This window comes from Eleutherodactylus coqui, chromosome 6, assembly GCF_035609145.1.
Source record: "Eleutherodactylus coqui strain aEleCoq1 chromosome 6, aEleCoq1.hap1, whole genome shotgun sequence".
Lineage (NCBI taxonomy): Eukaryota > Metazoa > Chordata > Amphibia > Anura > Eleutherodactylidae > Eleutherodactylus > Eleutherodactylus coqui.
In genome coordinates this window covers 3,223,668-3,244,675 of record NC_089842.1, presented here as the reverse complement: position 1 = coordinate 3,244,675, position 21,008 = coordinate 3,223,668, and the positions used below count along the sequence as shown (strand labels likewise).

At 47.5% G+C, this 21,008-nt stretch overlaps 1 protein-coding gene across 2 annotated transcripts in view; it reads left to right on the top strand.

The window, feature by feature from the left end:
- GRIK4 (glutamate ionotropic receptor kainate type subunit 4) overlaps positions 1-21,008 on the top strand; it is a 299,033-nt gene that overhangs the window by 267,172 nt on the left and 10,853 nt on the right. For both annotated transcript variants that reach the window (XM_066606079.1, XM_066606078.1), the window contains exons 12-16: positions 2,844-3,047; positions 11,892-12,005; positions 13,545-13,654; positions 18,798-18,971; positions 20,535-20,700. In XM_066606079.1, coding sequence (XP_066462176.1) covers positions 2,844-3,047; positions 11,892-12,005; positions 13,545-13,654; positions 18,798-18,971; positions 20,535-20,700 — 768 coding nt within the window. The remainder of the gene's footprint in view (positions 1-2,843; positions 3,048-11,891; positions 12,006-13,544; positions 13,655-18,797; positions 18,972-20,534; positions 20,701-21,008) is intronic.

The window sequence follows — 21,008 nt, the reverse complement described above, 5'->3', positions numbered from 1 at the left end:
GTCCCAGAACCAAGCTCATAATATAAGTACAGCAACAGAACCAAGCTCCTATATAAATACAGACCCAAAACCAAGCTTAGTGTATAGAAACAGCACTGGAACCAAGCTCATAACAGAAGTACAGTACCAGAACTAAGCTCATAACATAAATACAGCACCACAACCAGGTTCATAACATAGATACAGCACAGGTACAAAACTCATACATAAATACTACAGAACTAAGCCCCGAACAAAAATGCAGCACCAGAACCAAGCTCATAACATAAGTATGGCTCCAGAACCAAGCTCATATATAAATACAGTCCCAGAACTCCAAGCTTAGTGCATAGATACAGCAATAGAACCAAGCTCATTACATAAATACAGCAGCAGGACTAAGCAATTGTGTTTCGGGGCACTGATTGGCTGATAGCAGTGGCTTGGACCATCAGAAGGGTACAGAGAGAGCCGGGAAGAGGATGATTCATGTAGCTCCACAGGATGCTGCTGCATGGAGGAAGATAATCATCTGGCTGGGCAGACCAAGGGGTCCCCAGCCTAAATCTGCCTGGTGCCTTCCCCTTCAAGCAGGCGGCCAGTGCCCTGTATAACTGCATGAGTTGCACATAGCCAAGGTCAGCCATGTTTGGAGCAATATTTTGAGGGTGTTGTGAGGGGGGCATGATCTGTAAACAGGGCGGGGCTGTATGTCTGTGAAGATTTTGTGCCCTCCTTGATTTTTGGTTCAGGTGTCCAGAACAATATTGAAGAGGCGGTTGGCCACGTGGGCGCAGCAGTGCAGAGGTAATTCCTGCAGGATCGTGGGGGGGCTCCGCAGGCCCCCCCCAACTAGCTACCTACCATCCGTGCTGTAAAGCCTTGGCATTCAGAGGGTTAACTGAACGGAGGTTGTAAGTGGATGTTACTGTTCCAGGCAATTAGTGGTTTTATACTACAGACTCATTATGGATTTCTGTATTATAAAGTTTTATTGTTTTCCCACAAGTCAACTGAAACGCCAAATACTTTCATAGGAAAGCATGTGTTCTGAGGCGTTATAAGTGGAAAAACCCCAAAATATATATATAATTTTGTCGTAATTGTACTGATGACAAATATATGATGTCATTAATACGGCATGATTAACATGCTGACATCATTGGTGTCTTTTTACTTCCTACAATACATTAGTAGTACACAAAGATGGTACCAATAAAAGCTACAGCGCAACGTGCAAAAAACATCCCCCTACGGCCGTGTCGACGGAAAAATAAAGTTATGGCTTTTGAAAAGTTCAGATGAAATCCTAAAAAAAAAAGTGGTTGCATTTTTGAGTCCAAAACAGGCCACGTCACTAAGGGGTTAAACACGCCAATCATTTGTTTCTCAGGAGTTAAAGGGATCCTTTTTCAATGTGTTTGCAATCGCAAAACAGTGCGCTCACCATAAGATGTTTATTTCCAAAACGCTCCGTTCTCCAGACACTGCAGCTCTTGATTCCTTGGCCGTCTCTTCAATGGAAAGAGTGCTGAGATCGCTGCCGGATTGATAAAGTCCGGTCCGTGTTTTAGACTTGGTTCTGCCCCTTCTAGCTCAGTAGGTGTGACGTAATGTAGTCACATCTGTGGATGGTTAGCTGGGTATTTACCTGGGCTGATACTGAGCTAAGGTGCTGTGAATTGCCAGTTGCTCGCTGTCTGAGCAGGTAGTGGCTCCCGTGGACAGCGTGGTCTCCGCTGCGACGTGAACAGAGAACGGCTCTGTGTGCTGCGGCTTCACTACCAGCCAAGTGTGTTGTTTCATTTGAGTTTCCTTTTGGGGTTTGCTTTGTCCTTTATTTTGCTGGCCAAGTAGGGTTACTTAGTCCCAGGAACGAGTGCAGGCCCGCATCTATTGAAGCGATCAATCTGCCATGTTAGGCAGGGCCCTCTCCCTCAACGTCACGGATTTAGGGAAAGACTTCCCTTTATTTTGTGTTGTTTATTGCAGTTGTGGCACTTTGGGCTATTATTGTGCATAACTGCAGGTGCTTCTCCAGCACGTTCCTTGCAAACATGACAGAATTCACTGCCGTACTTACTCAGTAAGGGTCCGTTGGATGTGCTTTTGTAATTCTGCATAGTCATATTACTCTTTTCAGCTAGTTTTTGCCTATTAATCTCAATATACCGACGGATGAGCGCCAGAGTGATGGTTAAACGGGCGCCATTACCTCTGTGTACTGTGCCTGCCATCTAGATAAAGCTTCACACCCCATATGTTAATTAGCCTCAGACCGTCCGATGGGCGGGTCACATGTACCATCGGTCCGGGCTCTCTTCCTCCCCCTTCTATGTTGATGGACGTCTCCAGCGCCGGCTGCTGCACACATCACGTGTTCCACGTATGGCGTGCCTGCGCTACACTGAGGATGGCGCATGCATCTGACGTCCTTCCTGATGAGGAGTCACAGTGCATGCATTTGAAGCCTCAGCTGGCGGTTGTGATTCGCCCATCGGATGGTCCGAGGTGCATTAACATACGGCGCGGGAAGCCTTTCTGCGGCTTTATCTAGATGGGAGTAGCTGTGCACAAAGCTAATGGCGCAGTTTTAACGGTCATTCAGTCGCTCATGCTTCAGTTAGCTGACGGACGTCCTTCAAGTAATCTTGTACAAAACCTTCACATCCACCTCTTCAGTATCAGCATTTGCTCTTTTTTGGGGTAAAGCCGCCATGTTTGTAGTCTTTTCCTGCGGTAATTGTAATGTTGTGTGTTCCTGTTCACTAATGATGTCTACATATGAAATGTTACATACAAAGCCGTCGGATCCAAACACAACCAGGAACTGATTGCAATAACCAAAACCAGTTATCTTACAGGAAAATCCATATTTGATGCTAAAGCCAAATCATCAGGAACTGGAGGGCAACGAGCGGTACGAAGGGTTCTGCGTGGACATGCTGAAGGAGCTCTCCAAGATCCTGCACTTCAACTATAAGATCCGCCTGGTAGCCGATGGCCTCTACGGTGTCCCAGAGCCGAACGGCACTTGGAACGGAATGGTGGGAGAGCTGATATCAAGGGTAAGAGCAGACATAAAATCTATGGAGACACTTACAAACTGGTCACGGTCCCTTACCTGCAGCGTCTCTTTCTCCAACGCCACCTCTCCCAGAGCTGAGGGCATCTGCACAAGACGTCAGCAGCAGATCCTGTAAGATGCTCGGTGCGGCCTCCACGGATGCTCCATTGGAGATCTGGGAATATGGAGGACAAGTCTTCACCGCCATCTCCTTGTCCTCTTCTTGAGCAGTTGCTGCAGTGCAGCGCATTATCCTGCTGGTAGAGGGCGCTGCCATTAGGAATGCCCTGAACGGGTGTACAGTGTGGGCAGTGGATGTACATTCTCTTTGCCTCTAGACCAATTGTGATAACAGGCTATCATCGTTGCTAACCTGCGTCTGGAGCGCCCCCCAAACCTGTCCCCATCCCTGTCCTTGCATCTGCTATATTAGGTACGCACACCCTAGGGTCCATGCCTAAGCAATCAGTATACATTGTAACAAAGACCCATTTGTGTTTGTTCTGGTTTTAACTCTTTGACTCCTGACGATTTGGACTTCTGTGCTCCCTGCCGTCTGCTCTGATTACCAGGCTTCGCTGCCTGCCCTGATCTTCTGCTTGACCTTCATTATTGCACCGAGCCCTGACCATTGCTATGTTCACACCATCAGGTCCCGAGCCTCAGCCCTGACCATTGCGATGTTCACACCATCAGGTCCCGAGCCTCAGCCCTGACCATTGCTATGTTCACACCATCAGGTCCCGAGCCTCAGCCCTGACCATTGCTATGTTCACACCATCAGGTCCCGAGCCTCAGCCCTGACCATTGCGATGTTCACACCATCAGGTCCCGAGCCTCAGCCCTGACCATTGCTATGTTCACACCATCAGGTCCCGAGCCTCAGCCCTGACCATTGCTATGTTCACACCATCAGGTCCCGAGCCTCAGCCCTGACCATTGCTATGTTCACACCATCAGGTCCCGAGCCTCAGCCCTGACCATTGCTATGTTCACACCATCAGGTCCCGAGCCTCAGCCCTGACCATTGCTATGTTCACACCATCAGGTCCCGAGCCTCAGCCCTGACCATTGCTATGTTCACACCATCAGGTCCCGAGCCTCAGCCCTGACCATTGCTATGTTCACACCATCAGGTCCCGAGCCTCAGCCCTGACCATTGCTATGTTCACACCATCAGGTCCCTAGCCTTAGCCCTGACCATTGCTATGTTCACACCATCAGGTCCCGAGCCTCAGCCCTGACCATTGCTATGTTCACACCATCAGGTCCCGAGCCTCAGCCCGGACCATTGCTATGTTCACACCATCAGGTCCCGAGCCTCAGCCCTGACCATTGCTATGTTCACACCATCAGGTCCCGAGCCTCAGCCCTGACCATTGCTATGTTCACACCATCAGGTCCCGAGCCTCAGCCCTGACCATTGCTATGTTCACACCATCAGGTCCCGAGCCTCAGCCCTGACCATTGCTATGTTCACACCATCAGGTCCCGAGCCTCAGCCCTGACCATTGCTATGTTCACACCATCAGGTCCCTAGCCTTAGCCCTGACCATTGCTATGTTCACACCATCAGGTCCCGAGCCTCAGCCCTGACCATTGCTATGTTCACACCATCAGGTCCCGAGCCTCAGCCCTGACCATTGCTATGTTCACACCATCAGGTCCCGAGCCTCAGCCCTGACCATTGCTATGTTCACACCATCAGGTCCCGAGCCTCAGCCCGGACCATTGCTATGTTCACACCATCAGGTCCCGAGCCTCAGCCCTGACCATTGCTATGTTCACACCATCAGGTCCCGAGCCTCAGCCCTGACAATTGCTATGTTCACACCATCAGGTCCCGAGCCTCAGCCCTGACCATTGCTATGTTCACATCATCAGGTCCCGAGCCTCAGCCCTGACCATTGCTATGTTCACACCATCAGGTCCCGAGCCTCAGCCCTGACAGTGTCAGCTGCTACACCACTGGGACTGTTTGTGCAAGTAACTGCTTGGGAACCCCACAGCAAAGACCATATGCTTGGAGGGGTCAAGGGGGAAAACCGGAGATCCCCTGGTGCTGCCTTCACTGTTAGCCTTAAGCCAAAGCTGTGTGCAGCACGGTGCGTCTACATCGATCTGCCTGGCACAGACTTGGCTTAGGGCTAGATCTAAGGTCAGCTCCTTGGGGTTTGCCACTTGTCATCCTTTAACCCCACCAATCAGGATCTGGTCCTCAATGCAGGAACGGCTAGATCAGAAATAAACTCGGTTAAGAGGCAGCTGATGCAACTTGGTCGGGTCTACAGTAATGTGCCCATTTTCCCTGCTTCTGATTCATAGACTTCAAGAACTGACAGTTTTTTTGCTGTCCTAATATACCTTGACAAGTGCCATTGTCACCACATGCTCATTATGACTCATGCCACTTGGTTTTAATCTTTTGGCCGATTATCCATTAATAGACCCGCTCAATCGTATGGAAGAGGCAAGAAAATAGATGAGACGGGATTGTAGCAAATAGAACCTGATAATAAGGAAACAGAATGATAGAATAGCAGAGTTGGAAGGGACCTCCAAATGTCTATCTGGCCTCTGAACACTTCCATTGAAGGAGAACTCCCCACCTCCTGTGGTAACCTGTTCCACTCATTGATCCCCTCACTGTCTAATATCTAATCTGTGTCTCCTCCCTTTCAGTTTCATCCCATTGCTTCTAGTCTTTCCTTGTACAGATGAGAATAGGGCTGATCCCTCTGCACTGTGACAGCCCCTCAGATATTTGTAGACAGCTATTAAGTCTCCTCTCAGCCTTCTCTTCTGCTAAACATTCCCAGATCCTTTAACCGTTCTTCATATGACATGATTTGCAGACCGCTCACCATCTTGGTAACTCTTCTCTGAACTTGCTCCAGTTTGTCTATGTCTTTTATAGAGTGGGGTGCCCAAAACTGGACCCAGTATTCCAGATGAGGTCTGACTAAGGAAGAGTAGAGGGGATAATGACCTCACGTTATCTAGACTCTGTGCTTCTCTTAATACATCCCAGAATTGTGTTTGCCTTTTTGGCTGCTGCATCACACTGTTGACTCATGTTCAGTCTATGATCTATTAGTATACCCAAGCCTTTCTCACATGTGCTGCTGCTTAGCCCAATTCCTCCCATTCTCTATGTATCTTCTTCATTTTTCTTGCCCAGATGTAGGACTTTGCATTTCTCCTTGTTAAATCCCATTCTGTTAGTCGCCGACCACTGTTCAGGCTTTTCTAGATCTTTTTGAATCCTCTCTCTTCCCTAGTGTTAGCTCTCCCTCCTAGCTTTGTGTCATCAGTAAATTTGATCAGTTTCCCATCAATTCCCTCCTCCAGATCATTTATAACAATGTTGAACTGACAGAACAGACCTTCCTGTAACAATCCATGACAGTCTATTAGTATACAATAACATGATACAAATGTAGCTGCACATGTAGTATTAGGCGGGCATTGTTCAGACCACTTAATGTATTCCCGGCATTGTTCAGACCGCTCTATATAGTGCCAGAATTACTGCAGCTGCTTTTCAGTGCAGACACAATGAGACGGTGAGGTTACCCCATAACATCTCCAAAGTAACGTCCCTGGATACAAAGGCACACAGATCTGTCCTTGGACCCCCAGACAGCTGCAGCGCTCAGTAATGGTGATTGCTTGTGGCGTTCAGGACACATTTATTTTCCTCACTCTGATTGTTGCACCGACACACTGAGCGCAGCTCCTCTCAGCAAACGCTGTACCCATCAGCCTCGCTAGCTGCACCCCTGGGGCAGGGAGCTGATCATCCTGTACAGTTACAAGGGTTTCACACAGTGGAATTGCTTCACGCTGAACTTCCACAATAATGTGAAATGTAAGTGAACCTTAGGGGTTTTAGAGTGAACCTGTCCGCAGCTAGCAGCACCATAATGATGCCGCTCATAGGGCCGTGGACTCAAGCTGCAGGCTGTGCACATGCAGAGTGTGCAGATTTGAGTCCAATGCACAGTCCGCATGGTGCATGTGTGGACTTTCGAAGCTGGCAGCGTGGGTACCAGGAGGTAGGTAAGCATAAAACGTACCTCCCTGGGAACCTGCCCTATGTCTGCCATAACTTAGTTTATGGTGCTTATAACCAGTGACGGGTTCCCTTTAAAACCACGTTCACTTCCATTTTACTGGTTCATATAGTTATATAATTTGGATGGTATAAGGGTGACCTCTACTGGCCATCATACATTACTGCAGTTTGTCTATTCTTTTATGGAGTGTTATATGTGACTTCTCATTGGCTGCAGAGGTCAGTTGGGAGATCTGGAGGACTTGATATCAGAGAGAGCTGCTAGCTGAAGAGCAATTCCAGTGGTGCTGAGCTCTAAGAGAGACTTCATTGCCAGGACAGAGAGCTGCCAGAGGAGTGAGGAGTCAGCTTGTTGAGCCGCGGAGGATGAGTCCTGGAGAATCTGTGCCTGTTAGATCCTGTCTGTGGCACAAGAAAGGAGGCAGCTCTGGGCTATGGAAAGAAAAGCATTACCACAAGTTAAAGCTAGAATGAGTCAGCCCTTGTCTGAGAGGCCAAGATACAAAGAGGCCCGGTCAGCCGCTGCTATGAGAAGTCAGTCTGTGCCCCTCGAAGTGCGAGATGATGCCAAGACTGACCAGCTGCAATGTTGGCGGTGTGGAGAAAGGGGACATGAGGCGGAGTACGGTACCACTGATGGCAGTATTAGGACCAGAGTGAGAACTCGGGACGGTCTTAAAGGGGTTGTCCCGCGGCAGCAAGTGGGTCTATACACTTCTGTATGGCCATATTAATGCACTTTGTAATATACATTGTGCATTAATTATGAGCCATACAGAAGTTATCAAAAGTTTTATACTTACCTGCTCCGTTGCTGGCGTCCTCGTCTCCATGGTGCCGACTAATTTTCGGCCTCCGATGGCCAAATTAGCCGCGCTTGCGCAGTCTGGGTCTTCTCCTGTTCTCTATGGGGCTCCGTGTAGCTCCGTGTAGCTCCGCCCCGTCACGTGCCGATTCCAGCCAATCAGGAGGCTGGAATCGGCAATGGACCGCACAGAAGAGCTGCGGTCCACGGAGGAAGAGGATCCTGGCGGCCATCTTCACCGGTAAGTATAGAAGTCACCGGAGCGCGGGGATTAAGGTAAGCGCTCCGGTAAGCTTTCTTTAGGTCCCTGCATTGGGGTTGTCTCGCGCCGAACGGGGGGGGGGGGGGGGTTTGAAAAAAAAAAAAACCCGTTTCGGCGCGGGACAACACCTTTAAGTGATGAGTTCAGTCACCCAACAAGAAAACCCTGGAAAACAAAAGGCCCATCTTAGACAAGAGGTCTTCTCCGAACTGCAACAGTGGGAACACCTGCAAGTAAAAGACCTGGTCCTGCATGCAAGAGTTCAGCTTCCCGCGGACCCTGATGCACAGTGGCAGGTGGTAATCCCCGGAAGGTTCGCACAGGATACCACTGGAGAAGCACATGAGCGGGGAGCTCACTTTATGGCTAATAAGACATTTCAGTGGCGGCTGCGGTTCATGTATTGTCCGCAATGAGAAAAGACTGCTGAGGAGGTTTTCCCATTTGTCCTGTCGGCCCCTTGTCCCAGCGTTTCCCACTGACATCCTGATGTCTTCCCCACCATTGGGACCTCTCCCTACCAAGGGTCTCCAACCGTATTTATTCCAGCTGATATGACAGAGAGGTTTTGCTCCGAAACGCCTTTTCTTGTGCTGGTTATTCGTATTATGTATGGAGCGCTGAGGCACCAGTCTTGGTTTTGTTTGCACTCCTCAGACTTGTCCAAAATGTGAAGTACCAAAAGTCCAGAATAGCGCGTCCCTGTACAAACCATCCAGATCAAAGAGCCTCTTGAAATCCCGATGATTGATACCTACTCATCAGGCAGTCAGGGAGTGAACATCAGTACTGTTTGTCATGACAGACCACTTCTTAAGGTTTGCATTGGTGTCTCACACCCATGACCAGACTGCTGAATCTGCTGCCTGTGCAAACTGTATGGGTGCCCAAAATGCATCCACTCAGACCAGGGGGTCTATTTTTAGGGAAAAGTCATGGACGAGCCGCATAAACTGTAGGCATCAAGAAATCCTGGACTACCCCATACCTCTCACAAAGGAGCATGTGAGAACTTCAACAGGACTGTTACGTTCGTGTGGGCAAACAAACCCCGGGCCCACACAAATGTGACCCGGACACAAACGGGAACCGATTGACAACACACACTCGCCATGCATACCTGTACACATAAGCAGATGTAATGGCTCTAAAAGTAGGAGGTATTGGTTCGTATATTGGCCAAAATACTTAAGCCTGCATGCTGCGATCAAGGCTCCTCATTGTCTTGCGGGTCCCTACGCTAGCAAGACAACTGAACCTAAGCTGCAAGGAGAATGGTAGGACCCTACTTAATAAGCAAGGTGATCGCCTCAAACCTCAGTCCTAACTATCCCTCAAGGGTTAATACACAGAACCAGAACAGACTGGCACACAGAACACAAATCACACAGCAACACACTAGGGATAGCATGTCAGACACACAACCACATAGAACAGGACAGTTCACTCATGTCTAGCCACCAGCACAGACCTACAGAACATGACTCTGTTCACACCATATACACAGAACAGGGCTAGTCACACCTAATGTCTGGCCACATGCACAAACACTGGCATGGCCCCTGTTCACCCACATAACATGTACAGGTATGCAAAACCAACAAACCCTAGAGTGAAGGGAAAACAGCTTCCTCTTGCAGAGGAAGGATATTTATCTGCAACCAGACCAGTGGTGATTGGCTAGCCGGAGAACACTAGACCCAGCTAGCTTAATCATTCCACACCTGTGGAGCTGTGCTGCTAGATATCTATGTGGTACAACAGATCCCAGCCAGCACAACCCTAACAACTGTGTTACAACTGCTCCTCACCTTGGAGGACAATGAGAAGATGAGATGTCCTGAACACCTCCCAGAGCTCATGTGGGCTTACAACAATCAGGTTCACAATATCATGGGCTACACCCCTTGCATGCTGCTTTTTGGCCGAGTTGAATAATAAATTGTTGAGCTGAATCTTGAGCAACCTGAAGATACAACCGAAATAACGTATGTCGTGGGTGTGCGAGCATCGGCATTGGTTGCAAACAATACAATGGCTTGTCTTCTCTTTCTGCTCTGCGATGTGCCGGCTGGCGCACAGCTGCGCATGCGTAGTGTAGAGCCGGTGTGTCAGCGGTGACTCTTCTGTGCGAACCTCTGCGAGGCTCGCACTGAAATGGGGCATGCCACGATTTTGTTACCGCATAGGATTGTGTGCACGCATGCAATCCTATGGCAGCGTGCAACGGTGGAAATTCTGCACAGAATCTCACTGCGGAATATCTGTCCATGGGCATTGGGCCCTATCCGGCTCTGCACTTCCTCCTGTGTTAGGCTTGCAATATTTAGTGAGGGGTTTGTTTTATTCCCTGCATCTCATGTGACATGTCCTTTTCGTTTGTGAATACACTTAAAAAGAAACTATTTCATAGATTTGTTCCCCCCCCCCCCCCCCCCCCCCATCGTCTTCTTTGATTCCTCCTGCATTATTTGTTAAAGAGCCAGCGCTCTTGGTGCAAATCCTCTTACTGTTAATATAGTTAAAGAATAGTTTTGGGTTGTTTTTGCTCTCTTTGGCGATCAGTCTTTCTGCCTCCTCCTTGGCAATTTTGATCTTTTCTTTACATATTTTGTTTTTTTTCCTTGTATGATTTTAGCGCTTCTTCGCTGCTTTCTTTTTTTCGTTTATTGCCCCCTTACAGTCTTGTTGAGCCACATTGGTTTCCTTCTACTTGTGGTTCTTTTATTTTTGAAGGGTATGAACTGCTCCATGAGGGAATTAGGATGTTTTTAAACTTCTCCCATTTGTCGTCTGTACTGTTCTTTTGAGGATGTTGTCCCAATTAATGTTACCGATAGTAGTTCTAAGCTGATCAAATTTTGCTTTACTGAAGTTTTTTTTTTGTTGTTGCTCCCTGATAAGGCTTCCTATTGAATGGCAGCTGGAAATTAACTATATTATGGTCACTATTTCCCAAGTGTCCCTCAACCTGCACCCTCATGATTCTGTCTTGTCTGCTGGTTAATACTAAGCCTAGAATGGCCCTCCCTCTAGTTGGCCCCCGTATCAGTTGGGTAAGGTAGTTATTCATCTGGCAAATTCAAGTGCATAGTTGACGTATTTACTGTTCTTATCTGGCCTTGTTGGTAATTTCTTTGTCAGATGACTGGCAAGCTTAAAGCAGCACAAATGTCCGTCATCTGTAAGTTCATGTGAGTCTTCCACACAGGGAAGGGCAGTCCATGGGCAGCCTGTATGAATTTATTACATTCGCTCCAAACCATGAGTTGGAAAAGAGGAAAAACAAACCTGCAATATGTCTGCAGAGAAGGCACACATCAATGCCCAGTGCCGAATGACAGGGCGCATGCGCAAAAGGTGTGGTCACATGGACCGGGGCTGACGTTGTGGCTCCACCTCCAGATTGTGGGCGACTCAGGCGATCAGCTGATGAATGAGCGTTTGCTCATATGTTGGCTAATCACTACCTTATTTACACAGGGCAACAGTTTGGTGAATGAGGGCTTTAATGAATGTTCATTCACCATCATTGGCCGGTGTAAGAAACAAGGATACTTTTTAAAGAAGCCATTTATCTGACCTATGAATCACTTCACTACATTTGATTGTTTTCTTGGTGTTTTGGTGTTTTCATTAACAGCATTCAGTTACCATTCTATCTATAACAATGATGTATCCGACATCTATATCCCTGCAGAAAGCAGATCTGGCGGTCGCTGGACTCACAATCACAGCGGAAAGAGAAAAGGTGATCGACTTCTCCAAACCCTTCATGACGTTAGGAATCAGTATTCTCTACCGCGTTCACATGGTAAGGCTCTTGTCATCCTTAGGTCTTTGAATGGTGGTAGAATAGAGGTGACCCCGGCTGAGATCTCCTGTAATGTAGAGGAGCAGCGCATGCCACATGACAGGGACAGAACACAGAGCCAGAAAACACAACATACAGCAGCCAAAATGCAACCACTAATAGCAGATAGTAAGCTATATATAAATACCAGGTATTAGTTGACATTTTGATCAAAACGTGGAAGCTAGCGGGCCACTTCACGGCTCCTGGCTATACCGCTAGTCCCTACACTAACCAGGAGTCCAGGGGAACTGGACACAGGTCACACAGCAACACACTAGGATTAGCATGCCAGACACCCAACCACATTGAACAGGAGAATTCACTCCTCATGTCTAGCCACCTGCTCAGACATACAGAACTTGACACTGTTCACACCATATAGCCCCTACAGGGCTATCCACAGCGCCAAAACTGGACACACAGAAGTAACATGACTGCTCACCCTGGACACCAGACAGACACTGACAGGAGCTGGGTTTATATGTGAGCAACGACCCAGGAGATTGGCTAGCTGGAGATCACCACACCCAGCTAGCCCAATTAATCACCACCTGTGGGGCTGTGCTGTTAGTAGCCATAATACTACAAGTCTCAGCAGCACAACCCAACACTACTCTTGTTTTATCCAACCAGTCAGAGCGCTGTCTCCAGAGTCAACATTAACCTTAAAGGGATTGTGCCAAAAAAATGGGACCTTCAAGACCCCTGTTCTCGGGACTGGTGGGGGTCCCAGAGTTCATAACTTGTTATTTGAGCACAACCCCTTTAGTGGAATATTTTCCACTTCTGAGACTCCTGTCTGTCTTCTTACCAACGCAAGCCAAGGCAATTGGCAGTGCTGCATGCAAGAAAAGACTAAATGCACAGTTGGTACGCAGGCATGTCTGCCTCTCCATTAAAGTCTTAAGGAATTATGGAAACCGCTGAGCAAACAACTCCTAAGGCTCATTCACATCTGCATTACGGATTCGGTTTTCCTGTTCTACCATAGCAGCAGAAAAATGGACTCCCTGGCCAGATGGATCCATCCGATCATGGAACCGAACAGCACTGGATGGACTCCACTAGACTCCAGTTATGCCCTCTGCCATTTGCAGGACAAAATAACACTGCATCGTGTCCTTTATTTTAAGGAAAAACCCGGCAATGGAAACTCCAACCGGATACTTCTAGACTGTTTAAAGGCAAAGTTAAAGAATCCGGAAAATTACTTTATTCTTCTTATTATTTTTTTTTCTTTTCTTCTCCTTCTTTTCTTCTGTAGTCTCCTCATCTTTCCTCTTCCTTCTTTTCCTTCATAGTCTCTTCGTCCTTCTCATCCTTCTTCTCCTCCTTCTTTTAGCTGGTTTGGCCGGCAGGAACCACCCAAGGTTCAAGTTCTCCCCAAACATTTAGCAAGGTTTAACTGTTTGTTCCCTCAACACTGGTGGAGACAATCTGAAATATAAATGTATTTCTCGTGCAGCTTTGAACTTCTCCCTTTTCATTTTCACATAGGGACGGAAGCCCGGCTACTTTTCTTTCCTGGACCCGTTCTCCCCTGGTGTGTGGCTCTTCATGCTTCTTGGCTACCTGGCCGTCAGCTGTGTGTTGTTCCTTGTGGCTCGGTAAAACTTACTATATTTCTTGTCATTTGATTGTCACGTAAGGGAGGAAGTGCAGTGTTTGTTGTAGCGCAGCATCTGGAGGGGGCTGTGATCAGCTCATGGTCTGCCATCTCCGTTCTGGTGATCCCATCGTGGGTGTTCGCTGATTGTTCACCCTCCAGCACCGTTTTGGATGTATTTCTCTGACAGCTCCAAATTTGCTGCATAGACCGATACTGAGCGTTCAGGGCTTCATGGGACTGAACGGTGGGACAGTTTGCTGTAAGCGTCTACCAGTGGTGACCGCTGCGGGTTATATTTTACAGCAGCTCCTCGGCTGAGGATTTTGGAGCGCTGTACACGAAAACTGAAGCACCAACTGCTATAATAAGAAAATAGCGCAGAAGTTTAGGCCTTAAAACAACAGAAAAGGCAGATATTCACCCTAAAGAGGAGCTGTCATGTGATCAGCGGGGCTGGGATATAGCCCTGCAGCCCTCTGACTCTATTGCATCCCGTTCTTTTTTTGTGCCCTCCTGTTCTTCTGCCTCAATCTCCATTAGATTCAGCTTTTGGCACCTTGAAACTGTCAAGTGGGTGGTCCCTCTGCTCACTGTCACTTGGTGATATCAGTGCGTGGGAGAAACCTGACATCACCCATTGACCGTGATCAGAGAAGACCGCCCCCTTGGCAGATTCCAAGGTCCAGGAGCCGAATCTATCAGAGGTCGATGCGGTGGAACAGATGGGAGTGCAAGGAAAAGAAGAGGTGTGAGTCAGAAGGGCCACTGCTGCCGAGGCCAACCTCAGGTTTACATGAGTCCTGGGGCAACTGAGTCACAGTGGGCCTCCTTAGTAGTTTATAGGCCCCATTAGGCTGTGAGTAACTAATAAGGCTTCACTCACTCACATACATCATCTTCTGCCTTGCCCTTTTCTGGCTTGGATTGTGCGGAATGACATAAGCGGCACAATAATATCAGTCTGCCGCCTGCATGACAAAGAAGGTGGTAGAACAGGAGGCACTCGGCTTAGTCATTTGTATCTGTGCCTTTAACATATGGATACAATTGATTTCAAAGAATGGAACCGAATCGATCTCACTCCTGAGTGGCCGCTCAGGTTCAGGGGCTCCGGCACTTTCCTGGGTTTACCAGGTGCTGACACTGGCTACAAAGCTATGCAGCCGGCCCACTGATCAGATGACATGGCAGCTCCTCTTTAATGTTTCATGTACTCAGCAGTATTAAAGGGGTTGTCCAGGACTAAACTATTGCTGACCTGTCCTCAGGATAAGTGATCAAAAGTTGATCGCTAGGGGTCCGCCACTTAGAGTTCCCGATGATCATCCGACTGAAAAGGCTTTAGAGCAGCTAAGTCCCATTGAAGTGAATGGAACAGAGTTGTAAAACCAGGCAGAGTCGCTATACAATGTATGGCAATGCACCTGGTATATACTGCAGTGGCAGCGGCGTCACCCAAGTGTGGCTTGACTTCAATCAGCTGATCGTGGGGATCCAGAACGCATTGTTTACGCCGCCTGTAACACAATCTGCTGCTTTATTTTGTTTCAGTGCGCAGATTTTTTCCCGTATAGCGAGAGGTCCATTAAAATATGTAATCATACTGTAAGTGAGGCGTAATAAGGCACCTCTGGCGTAGTTGTATCATAGTCAGTGACTGCGGAGTGTGTGGGCTGATGAGCCGCCGTCACCTTGGGATGCATAATTGGGGGAATGTCACTGGGCTTCACTAACATCATAATGTTAATTAACCGTGCGTGCGCTCCATGGCAGCGCTCTACTGACGCATCGTGAGGCTGTACAATCATCCACAAGATCGGAGAAATCATAAGCGATACGATTATAGAGCTGGGGAAACCCTGACAGCAATAGGAGCTTCTAGAAATGCAGTTCTGCAATAACTTTCTCAGTCTGGTTCATGATCTCTTCCATCATCTATTATACCCAGGACTGTAACAAGGGGGCGCTCTAATAACTATGTATGGATATATCAGGGATCAGTACAGAGATCTCTCCCATCATCTATTATACCCAGGACTGTAACAAGGGGGCGCTCTAATAACTATGTAGAGATATATCAGGGGTCAATACAGAGATCTCTCCCATCATCTATTATACCCAGGACTGAAACAAGGGAGTGCTCTAATAACTATGTAGAGATATATCAGGGGTCAATACAGAGATCTCTCCCATCATCTATTATACCCAGGACTGTAACAAAGGGGCGCTCTAATAACTATGTATAGATATATCAGGGGTCAGTACAGAGATCTCTCCCATTATCTATTATACCCAGGACTGTAACAAGGGGGCGCTCTAATAACTATGTATAATATGTCAGGGGTCCGTACAGAGATCTCTCCCATTATCTATTATACCCAGGACTGTAACAAGGGGGCGCTCTAATAACTATGTATAGATATATCAGGGGTCAGTACAAAGATCTCTCCCATCATCTATTATACCCAGGACTGTAACAAGGGAGGCTCTAATAACTATGTATAGATATATCAGGGGTCAGTACAGAGATCTCTCCCATTATCTATTATACCCAGGACTGTAACAAGGGGGCGCTCTAATAACTATGTATAATATGTCAGGGGTCCGTACAGAGATCTCTCCCATTATCTATTATACCCAGGACTGTAACAAGGGGGCGCTCTAATAACTATGTATAATATATCAGGGGTCCGTACAGAGATCTCTCCCATTATCTATTATACCCAGGACTGTAACAAGGGGGCTCTCTAATAACTATGTATAGATATATCAGGGGTCAGCGCAGAGATCTCTCCCATCATCTATTATACCCAGGACTGTAACAAGGGGGCGCTCTAATAACTATGTATAGATATATCAGGGGTCAGTACAGAGATCTCTCCATCATCTATTATACCAGGACTGTAACAAGGGGGCGCTCCAATAACTATGTATAATATATCAGGGGTCAGTACAGAGATCTCTCCCATCATCTATTTTACCCAGGACTGTAACAAGGGGGCACTCTATTAACTATGTATAATATATCAGGGGTCAGTACAGAGATCTCTCCATCATCTATTATACCCAAGACTGTAACAAGGGGGCGCTCTAATAACTATGTATAGATATATCAGGGGTCAGTACAGAGATCTCTCCCATCATCTATTATACCCAGGACTGTAACAAGGGGGCGCTCCAATAACTATGTATAATATATCAGAGTCAGTACAGAGATCTCTCCCATCATCTATTTTACCCAGGACTGTAACAAGGGGGCACTCTATTAACTATGTATAATATGTCAGGGGTCAGTACAGAGATCTCTCCCATCATCTATTATACCCAGCACTGTATCAACGAGGCACTCTAATAACTATGTATAATATATCTGGGGTCCGTACAGAGATCTCTCCCATTATCTATTATACCCAGGACTGTAACAAGGGGGCTCTAATAACTATGTATAGATATATCAAGGATCAGTACAGAGATCTCTCCCATCATCTATTATACCCAGGACTGTAACAAGGGGGCGCTCTAATAACTATGTATAGATATATCCGGGGTCAGTACAGAGATCTCTCCCATCATCTATTATATCACAGGACTGTAACAAGCAGGCGCTCTAATAACCATAGCTACAGCTACTGTAAATTCCGCAGCAAATGTGCCTCGTGTAGTAATAGTGACCCCTATAATGGTGGCCCCAGTAGAAATAGCATCCCCTATATTGGCCCCAGTAGTCATAGGGTCTCCCATTGCCGCCCCAGTAGTAATAGGGCCCTCTTTGCGGCCCCAGTAGTGATAGTGTCCTCCATTGCAGCCCCAGTAGTAATAGGGTCCCTCATTGCCACCCCAGTAGTAATAGGGTCCCTCATTGCCACCCCAGTAGTAATAGGGTCCCTCATTGCCACCCCAGTAGTAATAGGGTCCCTCATTGCCACCCCAGTAGTAATAGGGTCCTTCATTGCCACCCCAGTAGTAATAGAGTCCCCCATTGCGACCCAAATAGTGATAGGGTCCCTCTTTGCAGCCCCAGTAGTGATGCGGTCTCCCATTGCCGCTATGCTCTTCAGATGCAGGGAAAGGAAGGGGTTAAACTATTTACTACACACAGCCTTCCCCGTCTCTGCTGCATTGGAGATGACAGGCAGCAGAGATGGAAGGCTGTGACAATAAGAAGTGGCTTAACCCCTTTCTCTCGAAAAAGCATCCGGACAGGTACGCAGGGTCACCGGCTGGGTACCTGGTCGGATTCTGCTGCATGATCCAACCCAGTCGTCGGCCTTTTTTGAGTGTTACAATATTACATGTTATGGCACTGATTACCCAGCAGCGTCGGTGGTCCGGGGATTATTCCGATTAGCAGATTGAGTCGGGAAGGAATTTTTTCCTTCAAATGGGGTAAATCTGCTTCTGCCTCATTGATTTTTTTTTTTTTTTTACATTCCTCTGGGTTAACATTGAGAGGTAGGGGGATGGTGGTGGTGGTAACAGACTGAACTGGATGGACATACGTATCTCATGCTACATACAGAGGTGTCTCACCTTAAAGTGACCCTCCAGTGCCATGACTATCTAAAGCTTCATTTACACGCAACAACTATCACTGAAAATTTGTTCAAACGTTGGCTTTTGAGCACTAATTGTTGCGTGTAAACACTTCCATCCTTCACTCTTAGGCTGTCCGATGATTTTTAGGTGAGCATAAAATCCATCATTCAGCAGGAGAGAGATAGCAGGGACCACACGCTGTGTTCTCCATGGGAGCAGCTGATTACATTGTATTCAGCTGACATCTCCTTTGCTATTACACAGGAGTGATCATCGCTGAGTGAATGGAGGCAGTATGTAGTACAAGCAATCAGATGAGCGCAAGTTCAATTTCCCTGTGGGGACTAAAGACAAACAAAAATATCAAGTTTAAAAAAAAAAAAAACTTTTCCAGTTTTTCTGTAAGAAAAAAATCACAGCAAATAAAAAAAACTAAGATAATTGGTTTTGCTGCATCTGTAAAGGTCTGATCTATTACAGCATTTCCTTATTGTGGTTTATTTCAGACAGTTTTGATGCGGCGTTCTTGTACATTGCGGTGCGGGGGGATCGTCCAGGTATCACTCTTCAGCTTCCTCACTAATGTCTCCAATATGTTTCCTCAGCTTGACTCCGTATGAGTGGTACAGCCCTCATCCGTGTGTGCAGGGGCGATGCAACCTCCTGATCAATCAGTACTCTCTGGGGAACAGTCTGTGGTTTCCAGTCGGAGGATTTATGCAGCAGGGATCGACCATAGCGCCCCGAGCGCTGTCTACGCGATGCGTCAGCGGAGTTTGGTAAGAGAGGTGACCTCTCCCAGCGATGCCGAGGTCTTATGAATCATATTCATTCCTGTTCAAATAAGGGCGCTTCAGGTGCGATGATACCCAAGATGGGGGGGGGGGGTAATTTTAGAAAGAGGGGAATAAAGGTTGTTGCTATTGTTTACGACCCTGTAGAGGACGTGAACCTACGATGATATGATCGCATTGATAGTACACTGCAGTACTTTTTCACTACAATGCATTACCATTTATCATAGCGATCACAGGTCATGGCATACCCAAACCAATCAGCTTTTCGCAACTACATGACAGAGGGCCAATGACATCACAGAGGGAGCACCTTTTATATGCCACAATCAACATTGATCACGGCATATAAAATGTTAACAGCAAGGATCTATGTTCTCACCGATCCCTGCTGTTGCAGCGGGAGGCCAGCCACCAGTCATGTCCATCTCCTGCTGCGGATGGCACAGGCTCAGCTTCTAAGCCCTGGCATACATAGGACCTAAGTGTAGGCCCTTTCATGGAAACCTCTTCTAACCCAGGTCGTAAATATATGCCCTGGGGCAGGAAGGGGTTAAAAGGTTCTTTCCCAGTAATGCCATTTTTCCCCAAACCACAAGATAAGCGATAAATGTTTGATCGCTAATGGTCCAATTAATGGGATACCCAACAATCCTGACATCTGTGCACCCCATGTGAATGGAGCGATGGTGTACATCCAAGACAGCACTTTATTCACTTCTATGGGATGGAGGAAGATTACTGAGTGCATCGATCTCATCGATCTCCCTCTGTCCCACAGCAGTGGATGAAGCAGTGATCACACGTGCAGCAACGCTCCATTCACGTGGGGAACTTGGGATGCAGATATGTCAGGATCGCTGGGTGTCCCAGCATCAGACCCTCAGTGGTCAGACTTTTATCCTCAGGACTATTTTAGTCTGTGCACTAATACCTGAGTGGGTCCAGTGCACAGATATTAAATGTCTTCTCCTCCACTGTGGCCCGCCCCCATGTCCCAAAATCTTTTTTTGTGGATAAAAGACACATCCGCCTACCCCAGACCCCGAGCGCTTTCTCACGGTCTCCGCTCACCTCTGGGTCCAGGAGTTAGATACCCATCTAAGCATGTGACTGCTGTGGCCAATCACTGGCCTCCGTGGGTAATGAAACCAATGACTGGCTGCGGCGGTCTTGTACTTCAACAAGCACATGACTGCTAGACCCAAAAGTGAGAGGAGACAGGAGCAATGAAGAGAGAAGTAGAAGTGCTTCCGTTATCCTAGCCTGCCCCTGTGTATCCACTCCTGCCTTTGGCCCAGAGTTAATGGGAGAGCGCTGCACTGCCACACCGGGCCTTCCAGCCAGCCTACAGCTACTTCAGCTCAACGGATTGGCTGGAGTCCTGGGTGGGGGAACCTCAACAATCTGCTGTTGATTACCTATCCTGAAGATACTGTAGGTAGTCAATAATGCTGGACCAAAAAGCACTTGTATTTTACTGGTGAAAAGAAACCTAGTGCGTAACTAGAAGCGAGTGTCCATTTGTTCTTCATTTTGCTCTTGCAGGTGGGCGTTCACCCTAATTATAATATCATCCTATACCGCTAATCTTGCTGCCTTTCTCACGGTGCAAAGAATGGACGTCCCCATCGAGTCAGTGGATGACCTAGCAGACCAGACCACCATTGAGTATGGTACAATACACGGAGGCTCCAGCATGACCTTCTTTCAAGTAATTATCAGTCCATCAGTAGATCTGGGAGTAGTTTATGGTAAAATGTTACATCTGTGCAGGCCGTGGGGACAACGATCTACATGGACACAACTCAGATGAGGGCTGGAAGGAAGAAAGAGTAAGGGCATCCATACGTGACCACAAAAAGGACATCCTACCTACATGCGGGGTGATCGTCCCAATAGGGACGGCCCTACACTAGAACCTAGGGGCACCTGTCTGACCTAGATGGTAACAGGCAGGAACCAGACAAGGGAAATACAACATACATATTAAACAGGACAGTTCACTCTGATGTATGGTCA